This window comes from Podarcis pityusensis (assembly GCF_964106645.2).
Source record: "Podarcis pityusensis genome assembly, chromosome: 3".
Classification (NCBI taxonomy): domain Eukaryota; kingdom Metazoa; phylum Chordata; class Lepidosauria; order Squamata; family Lacertidae; genus Podarcis; species Podarcis pityusensis.
The window spans coordinates 77,450,781-77,463,608 of NC_138026.1; the positions used below are offsets into that span (position 1 = coordinate 77,450,781).

Consider the following 12,828-nt stretch of genomic DNA (forward strand, 5'->3'; position numbering starts at 1 on the left):
AGGGAAAACCTGGAAATAATAAATAACCTTGAAAAGCTAATATTTTAAAGCTAAGGCAGGTTGTTGCCTGGGAAAATCTAATTAAGAAAAGACTAATGAGTTTTTTATTTATTAGCAATGTTGCACATACTCATTAATCCCATTGAAAACTACAGCTGCAGTGATGTTTTTTTTCTTTCTAAGCAGATCAAAGCTTTAGAAGTTAAGACCTTTTACCAAACCTCTCAGAAGAAAAACTTCCCAAGATTTATGTATATGGATGTGCCAGATGCATATGGATGTGTGTTATCGAGCAAATTATAAATTGTATTATCCAGCTGAAATAATAAATGGAAACAAAACTCCCCTATAGTTACCTATAGATCACGTGAAAAGTTACGTATAGATCACGTGAGGTTCAAGCACTTTCTTATATTTCTTCAGGTCTTCCTAACACCTTTGGTGGTTATGATGAAACACCTGAAGTGACTGCCAAGCACCTAAAGGTAGGGGATAATATTTATTGTGTGTGTATTTCTTCCAAATGTAGAGGGGGAAAATATTTGCATGTAAATCAAAGCCTGTATTTGTCTGCTGAGAAGTAAGTAATATAGTGTTCGATGGGGCTTACTCATAGGTAAATAAATTTTATAGGATTGCAGCCTTATGGAATGGGGCTGCTGGTTCAGGATCTCAAGTTTGTCCCTGTTGATCTCAGATTACGGAAGACATGTTGGTAGACATGTGGACTCACAAGAAGGACAGATGGAAATGGTTTATAGGAGCCTCACACGACCCAGACAGCTGCTGTATAATAGCATTGTGGGGCTTTGCTTTGATTGTGCTGAAGGATATGGGCTGTGTAAAAGACAAGGAGGTACCTATGCAAAGAGTGACTTGGTTCAGGATAGCGTTGCCAGCATAGTAATTCATCTCCAATCCTGAAGTGCTACATTGGTGACTAGGAAGGAAGTAGATCTCTTAAGCAAGCAGAACTTGAGGCAGGCTTCCCAGAAATCATATAGATCTATATTTCAAACACACACTTGGGGGGGGGGGAGGGTGAATGAAACTGTGAAGATGAGAAAATTCTTTCCAAATGTGGTTGCGTGGGCAGCTCCAGCTATATTCTTGTTAGCTAGCAGGAATCAGTTGAAGGTCCTACTGCACTAATTGGGCTCATACCAGTAATATGTGACATGCTACTTTTATATTACTCTTAATTCATCCCCACCAGCTCCCCTAGTTCAATTATATCTAAATACTGTTTTTCCTTATCTGCAGGATTTTGCCTTAGATGGTTTGGTGAACATAGTTGGTGGCTGCTGTGGAACCACTCCAGCGCATATCCGGTAACTTGATATATTAACATCAGCTTCAGCCATCTATGCAGACAACCAAAGAAGCTGTTTGGAGGGTGGGGTAGTGGGTTGCTGCACAGTTTAGGGGTCCTAGACACATTCCAGGTTTGCTGGAAAATGAAGGAAAGCTGATTCTTTTTTCCTCACATAGCAACCACCACAATGGTGTGTTTATTATGTGCAAATCAGCTTTGGGATATCCCTGGCTGAGCACTTCGTCAATAGTGGTCACTGCATACCTTGTGGCTGCCCTGATAAAAAGGTGGCTTGGAGAGACTAGTCACAGCTAGCAGGCATGTCCTTGGAAGGCTATTCGCCAAGTGTGTTGGTGACAGCAACTACTATGTATCTCAGCAAGTTCCTTCATGGGGCCTCTTGCAGAGGAATCTTCTGATGGACTGGCCCATGTCTTTGGTTCTGATCAATGTTGTACTTTGTGTCTACCCTGATCTGGGCTAATCTGGAATTTGTGTGGAGGTTCATGAGGCACTGAGGTTTCTTCATGCAGTCCACCTGATGGGTGGACCGGGGAAATCATCAACGTATGAGGGATCTAGGGTAGGGAATGTGTGGCCCTCTAGATGTTGTTAGACTACAACTCTCAACAATGCTGACCATTGGTTATGCTGGCTGGGGCTGATAGGAGTTGGAGCCCAACAACATCTGGGGGGTCACACATTCGTGATTCATGTTCTAAGAAGAGGAACAGCCCCCAGATATATTCCAGAACCAGGAGTTTCAGGCTGCAGATGTGTGGTGACAACCATTTTGGGGAAATTTACATTCATTGTCCTTCAGGCTAAGCAATCTTTTTCTTTCCCCTTTGGGATTTAAAGGACTTGTGCGCCAATTGCAGAAAATGTTGATTGAATGATGCATGAAAACCACTGCTAATTAAGTTAATTAAATTAAATATTTGTTCAGCTATAGCTACTTTGGTAAAATGTTTTTCAGCAATCTCCTTATAAAGTTAATTGGAAAACCTCTCTATTTCTTCCCTGATGGCAAGAGTTTAGCCATCTTTCTCGTGTAATAAAAAGTGATGGAGCTGAATTTTAAGGCTTCATGAGGAAATGGGAGGTAGTACGTGAGGCAGTACTTGAGGTCATAAGTGACCACAAGCATTTTGTATTACTGTGTATGCCTGGATTCTCATAGGATGTCAATAAAATTAAAATATGGTAGAAAACTGAAGAGAATGGGTGTTAATGCAGGGCACATAGCTTTTCATTGTTAATAACTTCTGCCTGATTAAGAGCCAGCTTACATAATCATTTTATCTGGAGCAGTTAACTTCTGCATGTCAGGTATTGCAAGCAATGCCTTCTTGTCACGAAAATTAATTATACAGGCAATTTTGGGCACTCTTCAGTATTTCTTGGGTGGTGTTCAAAGGTTAGTATGTTAATTACTATTTTTACTAAGAGTTGCATTATCTATCTATCTATCTAGTACATTCCTGTGAGCTCCTTAGAGGAGAAGTGAGAGGGGACTGTAATAAGCAAATATGTATTGGTCTCTTAACATGTTCCAGTTGAACATAATCCATACTTGTATAGCCCTGAGCTGCTGTTTTGTGTTTTGCTGTTTTGTAATGCAGGGCGATAGCTGAAGCAGTAAAGACATGCAAGCCTCGCATTCCTGCCTCCTCTTTTTCAGAAGGCTACATGCTGCTGTCAGGTGAGAAAGACTGATGTATCCAGCTGCCCTGATTTGCATTCTGTTAAAGTATATTTTAGAATGCCTCTATTTGCTGATTTACCTTGAGATATCTATATTTTACTGGGAATGCATATGTCATTTATGTCGTTATAGACTAGCTATTAAATTGAGAGGGTTTACAAAACCAAGAGAGAGGGATGGATGGATGTAGTTAGATAATGTCTGACCACTGTAATCAATGGGTTGGTAAACTTAAGGCTGGATTAGTTCAATGCACTCTATGTGGGGCTGTCTTTGGACCTACTCTGGAAGCTGCTGTTTGTGCAGAATGCAGCAGCCAAACTGCTGATGGGGGCACATGGCTGACAACATGCAACAGCATTGTTAGAACATCAACTCTGGCTGTCCATTTACTACCAAGCCGGGCTTAGCATAGGGACCACTTGAGCCCTTGTATGCCAGCTTGACCACTGAGATCACATGTAGGAGTGTCATTTTCTGACCCCTGAGTTGGAGAGGCTCATTTGCTATTGGCACAAAACCCAAGCCCTAATTGCCATTGGCCCAGTCCTGTGGAGTGCTTTGTCGTGCTTTGTCGATAGCGATTCAACAGGCACCTTCTGTTTCAGTCTTCAAACTATTTGTTGAAAACCTTTCTATGCTGCCAAGCTTATGCAGACAATTATGAAAACATTGTCTGTAATAGTTAGCAGATGACCTGTGATTTTAACTTTTTATGTGGTCTTTATATAACTGTTGTATACCGCTATTTCATTTAAAAAAAATCAAAATACATTACAAGTATTTTTTATCAATAAATAGTAAACTTTGGTACACTAGTCATACCGTGTTCTGTAGTTACAAGGGGAATTAGTGCTTTTTCCCATCCATGTAGAGGACAGAGTTGTTTCATTAGTCGCAGGTGTGTTCATGTGCGGGTTACATTCTGGGTCACCATGCATGTGTCAGCCTGCCCTGTTCCACCCCCTTCTGGTGCTCAACACAGCATGCATGTGCATGGTTGCATGTGCATCAAACGCTCAGAAAATGGGAGTTGCCTGTATATTCTTGTAAGTCTAAAGCATAGCTCATTAGGCTTTGCTTATGAGCTACATCTGCTATACAGGGGCTTTATGTGAATTGAGAGTAGGTTGTATGTTCTGCTTTTTAACCTGTGTTGATTGTTGTCGTTGTTTTTTCCTTTCAAGGCTTGGAACCCTTCAGGATTGGGCAGTACACCAACTTTGTGAACATTGGTGAACGCTGCAATGTTGCAGGATCACGGAGGTTTGCCAAACTCATCATGGCCGGCAATTATGAAGTAAGCATTCAACTTAGTTTGTCTCTGACTTACCATTTTTTAAGAGTTTGCATATTCAGTCTGTAGTAGATAAGTTATCGGCAGGGAACTTTTTTTCCATGCAGTTGGTGGAAGTGTACTAATTTGGTTCAGCATGAAAAAAAGTGTCGAGGCACTTCTCTTGTAAAGGTGAAATGCCTAGCATGGAAGCATTTTTGTTAATAGGCATCACAGTGCTCAAGCATTTGAATTTCTTCAGCTGTGCTTGGACAGCTGAAAGAGAGAAGTGGAGTCATGAATTCCTGACTTCCACACAGGTTCCACACTGTTGCTTCTGCCTGCAGGGTTTCTGAATTGATACATTACTAGGGCAGTGTGGGAATAAGTTGCAGGAAAGAAGCTTCCAAACTCCTATGGTTATGTGCAAATGGGGCTCTGTTTCGGCCCAAGAAACTAATTTCAGTCCAATATGCTGTGTGAAGCCAAACCCTTAACAAAGAGAAGAGGAATCTGCGTAAGACAAGAGAGGATGGGAGATGTTTATATTAATGTTTTGTTTTAAGGGAGTGGGGATCTGTTTGATGTAATTCAGAATTGGAGATGATCACCAACAAAGAGGAATATAAAAAGGACTCACTAATGCTAGGCCCAACTTAGGCATTTACTATATTTTTTACAAATATATATATATATATATTTTGTGGTCCCTTTTTAGGATGCCCTGAGTGTAGCCAAGGCCCAGGTTGAGATGGGAGCTCAAATTTTGGATCTCAATATGGACGACGGGATGCTAGATGGGCCATGTGCTATGGCCAGATTCTGCAACTTCATTGCTTCAGAACCTGACATTGCCAAGGTTGTATGCACAACTTCTGATGTCAATTAAAACAGATGTTCTTTCAGATAGAGCTGCAAATTGGGGGAGGGGCGTATACAGTATTAGGAATAATCTTTTAATTCTACAGACAGTATTTAGTGACTGCATTTCTACCGACTTGCCACTTTCCTGAAAGTTCATCCTATGGCACTGCAGTAATGCTAGAGGTCCCACCAAGATGTACAAGGGTTCTCAACCACTCAAACGTTACCCCTGATCCTAGCAAGGTGACCATGGTGTGGTCAGAGCCTGTGCAATTCGCTCTGCTCATGTGGTGATGCAGAGTACCTAAATGTTGCAGTAATGCTGTGGGATGAGCCCATGCAGAAAAACAGCTCCCGTATTGCAAGGAAACATTTCGAAGTGCTGGGTTATTAATGGCGGGGAGGATTATTGCTTTTCTTCTTTTGAAGGACTGCAACAGTTTGAAATGCAGATGGCTCACCATGAAGATTCAGTCGTACCTAGGAAGTTGAACAGAATTCGTTCCGGAAATCTGTTCAACCTCCAAAACGTTCAGAAACCAAAGTGTGGCTTCTCACTGGCTGCAAGAACCTCCTGCAGCCAATCGGAAGCCCCGTCAGACGTTCGGGTTCCAAAGAACGTTTGCAAACTGGAACACTCACTTCCGGGTTTGTGGTGTTCAGGAGCCAAAACGTTCGACTTGCAAGGCATTCGGGATCCAAGGTACTACATAAATGAAAAGCAAAGTGTTATGTTCAAACCTAAAACTCTAGCTAGTCTGATCTATGGTTTAGTGCAGGGGTCTGCAACCTTTAAGACAAAAAGAGCCACTTGGACCCGTTTCCGAAGAAAAAAAACTGGGAGCCACAAAACCATTGCGACATTTAAAACAAATATAACACTGCATATATTGTTTCTTACCTTAATCTGACAGCGGGCGGGAAGGTGACGTCGGGACGGTGCGTGACTAACGCACACACCGCCCCCATGCGACGTCACAGCCAGTCCAGCACCTGCCACAGTGGGAAGTGTCGGGGCGCACAATGCGCCTCCTCCCCTTGCTAGTATCCGCCCCGGAGCCGCGGCAAAGGTGTAAAAGAGCCACATGCGGCTCCGGAGCCGCGGGTTGCAGACCCCTGGTTTAGGGGAAACAAAGTGGGATGATAAACCACACTGTTGGCAGTTGCTTGCAAGTTCCTTCGTGTTTCTTTTAACTTTGGATTTTTAACATTATTTTTTATATGCATAACTACATAACAGGTTAGAAAACATCAACACTGTTGTGACATTTTCCTGTTGATGTTTTAGTTGTTGACAAAGAAAAAAGTAGCTACTTAGCTATGCTAACTTGTAAATTTGCACTCCCCGGTATCAGGTGCCACTCTGTATCGATTCTTCAAATTTCGCAGTGATAGAGGCTGGGTTGAAGTGTTGCCAAGGTAAATGCATAGTGAATAGCATCAGTTTGAAGGAAGGCGAAGAAGACTTCCTGGCAAAAGCGAGAAAGATAAAGAGATATGGAGCAGCTGTGGTGGTTATGGCTTTTGATGAAGTGGGTCAGGTCAGTACCACTTGAACATACCTTACTGGCTTTGAGGAAGGTCCCAAAATATTTTTGTTATATCCAGAATCCGGAGTAGTAAAGGAGCTGGGGGGGGGCAGCATACACACCACACATTTACTGCACACTGAAAGAGCATATCTTTCTCCCGAAAAATATTTGAACTGTCATTTACTCCTCACAGAGCTGCAATTCTCAGCACCCTTAACAAACTGCATTTCCCAGGAAAGTGGGGGAAGTGATGAGCTTTAAATATATGGTATGTATGCCATCTGGGAATCAAACCAGCAGGAAATGAGGAACTAACAGAATATGATACACCCCTGAGTAGCAGAATTGATATAGGGGTATTGAAATTATCATCCACTCAGATAATAAGCTCATTGGTGCCTTGGTGTAACTCATGGAAAATATGAGATTCACTGCTCAAACCTTGCAGACAGGAAACTTGCCTTTCCTTCTCACTTTTTGTCCCCCCCCCCCTTTTTTCAGGCCACTGAATCTGATGAAAAAATTGCAATCTGCACCAGAGCCTACAACCTCCTAGTGAACAAAGTGGGCTTTAATCCAAACGATATCATTTTTGATCCCAACATTCTTACCATTGGTACTGGAATGGAGGAACACAATCTGTATGCAATTAACTTTATCAATGCGACTAAAACCATAAAAGTGAGTCTGGGGAGTTCTTTAACGGAGGGTGTGGTGGGGTTTGATTATTATTATTATTTAAAGTATTGTGGTGGAGGGAGAAGGGGAGCACACCAGAATATAAGCAATGGCCTGTGTGGAATGATGCAGCTCTCTTCGTACTGTACTAGCTCCTCAGCCCTGCTTCGGATAGCAAAGATATTATAAATTATATATCAGTCTAAAAATATCCCAGACAATTATCTGTAGTGTAAATATACTTATAGTAATTAAATGGGGCAATTTTAGCAAAATGTTGGCAGATTAGCCAAAAGGTCTTTGACAAGCTACGTGAAAGCTGCCTCATTTAATTAGCACAAGCTCCATTATTGCAGTGTATTCAGTCTCTAGTTTGATTGTACTCTGAACAGGATCTCCTTCAAATACTTTATTACAAATGCGCGTGTGCGTATGTTACCTGTAAATAAAGGGCAAAAATATAGTAATTACCTATTACCATCTTTATTGGTGTGGATTTATAACGCACCTTCTTTCTAAAGCTGAGGGAGGATAAAAGCAAGGATAATAATTCCTTTACTTATCTCTGCACCACCCCTGTGAGGTAGGCCAATGTTATGATTTGACAGATCCTGATATACGACAAAGGAGTATGATCTCCCAAAAAGGCAACCACTGTTACTATTATTTATTTGATTTATCTCACCCTTCCTTCTGAAGGAGCTCAGGTTGGCCAACTTGTGCTTCACAAGCAACAATGGCTGGGTAGAAATTCTTTGCAATATAAACGCACACAGTAACTTGTGGTGTAGTGGTTAAGAGCGGTGGACTCGTAATCTGGTGAACCGGATTCGATTCCTCGCTCCTCCACATGCAGCTGCTGGGTGACCTTGGGCTAGTCACACTTCTCTGAAGTCTCTCAGCCCCACTCCCCTCACAGAGTGTTTGTTGTGGGGGAGGAAGGGAAAGGAGAATGTTAGCCGCTTTGAGACTCCTTCGGGTAGTGATAAAGTGGGATATCAAATCCAAACTACTACTACTACTACTACTACTCTTCTTCTTCTTCTTCTTCTTCTTCTTCTTCTTCTTCTTCTTCTTCTTCTTCTTCTTCATATAAATAGCTCTGTTTGCATGTGCTAGTAAGCTAATTGCAGCTCCTCTGCAGGCACATGTGCAGTGATTTCCATCTATGTATGATAGCATGTTGGGATCTCTGTCCCTCTGTCTCTGCAGCCTGTGAATTAATCATCTTAGGAATTTTGTAGTGAAGGAGCCTTGAGATGGGACTCTTAACTCATATTTCCTCTGTCTAGTTACAGTCTTCTATCTACTGGATTAATATTTCTCATAGTCATGCAGATACATCTGGCTCTAATATGGCCATTTAAAGTCAGAGGTGAAATTCCTTAGTTTAATGAATGTAAGGTTAACTTAAGGGAAATAAATGAGCAAGTTATCTATGGTAATCTGTAGACTGACCTGCTCCTGTTTTCAAGGATTTTCACACCTTATCCATGAGGAATAGCAAATAGAATGTTAAAATAATCCAAGTAGGACAATGCATAGCCTTGAATGTGGGATAGGCTATGTTTTGAGAGAAACCTTGCCTGGAGTGATAGCTGTTTTTCACCTGCTGTTTCTATGGTGCCCAGACACTGCTGTGTGCCTGGGTAGCTTACTGTCCTTTAGACCACAAAGATGTGCTTCATGAATTCACTGATGGCCCTTAGGCCTCTTGTATGAAAATAGGTTTTTATCATGAGCTTGCTGCTTATCCTATTGTTGTCAGGAAACTCTGCCTGGAGCCAAAATAAGTGGAGGCCTTTCCAATCTGTCTTTTTCCTTTCGGGGAATGGAAGCTATTCGAGAAGCGATGCATGGAGTTTTTCTGTACCATGCCATTAAGGTAATGCGAGCATTTTGACAAAACAGCTTCTGATCAGAATGCATATCTTGTAGTGTTCATTATCTTCCCTCTCCTATTCCCGTATCGTCAGTATGGATTGGACATGGGGATTGTGAATGCGGGAAACTTGCCTGTGTATGATGATATCCACAAGGAGCTGTTGCAGTTGTGTGAAGATTTGATTTGGAATAAGGATCCAGAGGCCACAGAGAAGCTTCTGCGTTACGCCCAGGTAATTTTTATATTTTGCCTTCTTTCTTTTTTAAAATGCAAGCCGTGGCATTCAAACATTGAACCTTGGGGATTTTTTTAAAAAATGCTTTATGTATTTGTCTTCCTTGGTGAGTGGTGCAATTTTTCTGCCAAGATGCAAAATCACATTGGGAGGTGGGGGTGGGGGGGAATATTCTGAGGGCACATGATAATGTTATATGTCAAAGATAAGCAGGTCTGAGCCTGGAAGGAGAGTTGTCTGGCAGCCCTGTGGAAATTTTTCCAAAGGAAGAGTGAGATATAAGCATAGCAAGAAATACCTAGAGAAAACCATATTTGATAATTACTCAGTCTCTGCGTTCTGCGTGCACTGTTATATTAAAGCATACTGTTTTAATATGCAAGTGTATACATGCTTGTTTATAGTACATTCAATGTTATTAAGAACCAAGGTATACATTCTGAAGAATCTCAATGTCTAGCCCATAGTGACAATACCATTTCAGAATGCTGTGTGTGTGTGTATGTGCTCGCAAATATGATTTGAATATTACCCTAAGTAATACTATGCCTTTTTCTTCTAACTTTCTAAACTAGTATCTGTTTCCTTGATAGTATAGCTACCCACAGGCAGGGAGGTTTTGAGCATTCAGTCATGCAATTTCCCCACATCATTCTCAAGTGGTATAGACTCAGGAAGACTATACCATAGGATTCTTCTGAACATGTGTTTTGATGTAAATATTTTGTATCTTGTTAAATGAGCATTCCCCCCCCCCCAAGGCAAGAATAATTATGCTTAGAAGCTCTCAAAGGAGGGAATAAAATTACTGTTCCTTTGGTGAACCCCAGCCTATTTAATGAGAAAACAGCTCAGACTTCTTCCAAGCTGCTTTTTCTCCTGTTAGAAATGTGCCTGGAGTTTTGGACACTATAAAGACCCTAATTTCTGCCGTCTATAAGGGGAACAGTTTCAGTTCCCCTCAGTCCAGCCTAAGACGGCTGATAGAGATTTCTAATATATATGTTAATGGGCTCTGGACTGGCAATGACTGGCCCAGCAATGAGGCTTTGGGAGTTGAGGTGAATAGCTCAATGGAGATGTTGACCCAGTGTGTGGCAGCTGTGAAAACGGCAACGTCCATGTTAGGGATAAATAGGAAACTTACTGAAAATAAAACGGCTGATACCATAATGCCATTACAGTATACAAATCTATGTTGAGACCTCACTTGGCATATTGTGTACGGTCTGATCGCCTCACCTCAAAATGGATATTACAGAACTTGAAAGGCTCACAACAGGCAACCAGGATGATTAAGGTGGTTGGAGTAACTCCAGAATGAGGAGTGTCATTGTGGGCCCATCTAGCCACAACAGGTTGTACCCCTCTCTTGTACCCTGCCTCCCCTCTCCGCCCCGTTTGAAGTACTTGCTGCCACCAAACAGCCTCCCAAAGTTCCCTGGGTTCTCTCTGAAGGTGCCTTAGGTAATGTGAGGTAGAAGGGGATTTAGAATGAGGTGCTTTCTTAAGCTGATGAAGTACAGATTTTGATTCATTAGTGATCCATTACGTGACAGAACATAAACTATAGCCAACAGGAACTGTACCAAAGCCAAATTAATTTGTTAGGTTATTGAAATAAAACTGTTAGGTCGGCCAGGGATAAAGTTAATTTAAATTAAATTCCCAGAAATAAAAATCCAAAACTTCAGTCCTTGAGGCATCTCTTTTTCTATTGATGAGCCAGTTATGGTTCGATGCCTTGCCTCTTCAGAAGGAAATACCTTTAAATGGTTAGTGTAAAGCAATCTTTAGCCTTGTCTGTTTACACGGGTTCAAAAACATCTACATTAAAATATCCTGAGCACAAGTTAGCGATTGGAAGGCAGGGATCCAGGTTTCCCAGTGTCTGGCTGGGTTGTGTGTGGGGGGGGAATCATCTGTTCAGGTGTCAGGTATAGGAGAGCCACATAAGGCAACTGAATAATTCGCATGTTGATCGCAACCCTCCACACACATTCAGTGCAAGGTCTGAAAGGGTCTGTATGCTAGGAGTGGGAAGCCTTTTACCTCCCCGAGGGTCATATTTCCTTGAGAGGAAATACAGTGGTACCTCGGGTTACATACGCTTCAGGTTACATATGCTTCAGGTTACACACTCCCCTAACCTAGATATAGTGCTTCAAGTTAAGAACTTTGCTTCAGGATGAGAACAGAAATCATGCTCCGGCAGCGCGGCAGCAGCAGGAGGCCCCATTAGCTAAAGTGGTGCTTCAGGTTAAGAACAGTTTCAGGTTAACTACGGACCTCCGGAACAAATTAAGTACGTAACCCGAGGTACCACTGTAGTCAGAAACAACACGCTCAAAGTGGGCGCTGCTCACACACAAAGTGGGCACAGACAGAACATGCAACCCTTTCTCACATAAACAAATATCACATTTCCTCTCCCTCTCTCTCACTCACTCACGCACATCACCTTTTCAGACATGCACACCTCTTTCCCTTTCCTCTCTCTCTCTCTCTCTCTCTCTCACACACACACACACACACACACACTCATTTAAGCAAATTGACCGTGCAAGAGGGTTCCTACATAGCCAGATTTGCATCATTTTCTCTTTGTGTGTTGGGAAAGGGGAGTCTTTTTTCAGCACACACAGAGAAAAGGCTTTATTCAGGATCAAAATAGGCACAGCATGACAGCAGAGGCCTAGCAAGCTGGATGGAGAAGGCTGGTGGGCCAGATCTGGCCCATAGGCTGGAGATTCCTCCTTGCTGCTCTACGCACCTTGGCTCTGAGCACGTGATCAGGAATGCTCCTATTCTGAGCCTTCTCAGTCATGTAGATGGAGACTTGCATATATAGTTTGTATGCACTTCAGCCCTTATCCTGAATGCATGCAGGGGCAGAGCCAATGAATGGAATAGAGTGAACTATTATGAGTCTTAGGGACGTGGAGTGTGCATGAACTAAACAGTGATTAGCTTGTTTTTTTAGTTGCTATTTAGCTAATGTTAATATTGTTTTATGTATTGTAAATGCTGAATTGTTTAGTTAATAATATAATATGACTTTTGCTGTAATTGTGATGTTTAGCTTATTGTTTTAGTTGCTGCTTTGTTAATAGTGTTTTATAGATTTTAATTGTTTTACTGATGATTTGTTAATTAGTTTATATGTTTTCAGCTGTACTTATGATGTTCTATTAGGTTCTAGAATGTTGTTGTTATTTTGTTTGTAAGCCGCTTTGAGATTCATTTGAATGAAAATACAATCAATCATTTTATTTGTATGCCGCCTTTCCATAGCTCAAGCCATGCTCAAGGTGGCATACAGCATGAAAAAAATT

The 12,828-nt window shown here is 41.7% G+C and overlaps 1 protein-coding gene across 6 annotated transcripts in view; it reads left to right on the forward strand.

Annotated features, from left to right (window-relative positions):
- MTR (5-methyltetrahydrofolate-homocysteine methyltransferase) overlaps positions 1-12,828 on the forward strand; it is a 67,188-nt gene that overhangs the window by 23,352 nt on the left and 31,008 nt on the right. For all 6 annotated transcript variants that reach the window (XM_080997649.1, XM_080997644.1, XM_080997645.1 and 3 more), the window contains 9 exons: positions 424-485; positions 1,264-1,331; positions 2,941-3,020; positions 4,211-4,323; positions 5,018-5,158; positions 6,519-6,704; positions 7,197-7,376; positions 9,142-9,258; positions 9,350-9,490. In XM_080997649.1, the coding sequence (XP_080853775.1) occupies positions 424-485; positions 1,264-1,331; positions 2,941-3,020; positions 4,211-4,323; positions 5,018-5,158; positions 6,519-6,704; positions 7,197-7,376; positions 9,142-9,258; positions 9,350-9,490 (1,088 nt within the window). The remainder of the gene's footprint in view (positions 1-423; positions 486-1,263; positions 1,332-2,940; positions 3,021-4,210; positions 4,324-5,017; positions 5,159-6,518; positions 6,705-7,196; positions 7,377-9,141; positions 9,259-9,349; positions 9,491-12,828) is intronic.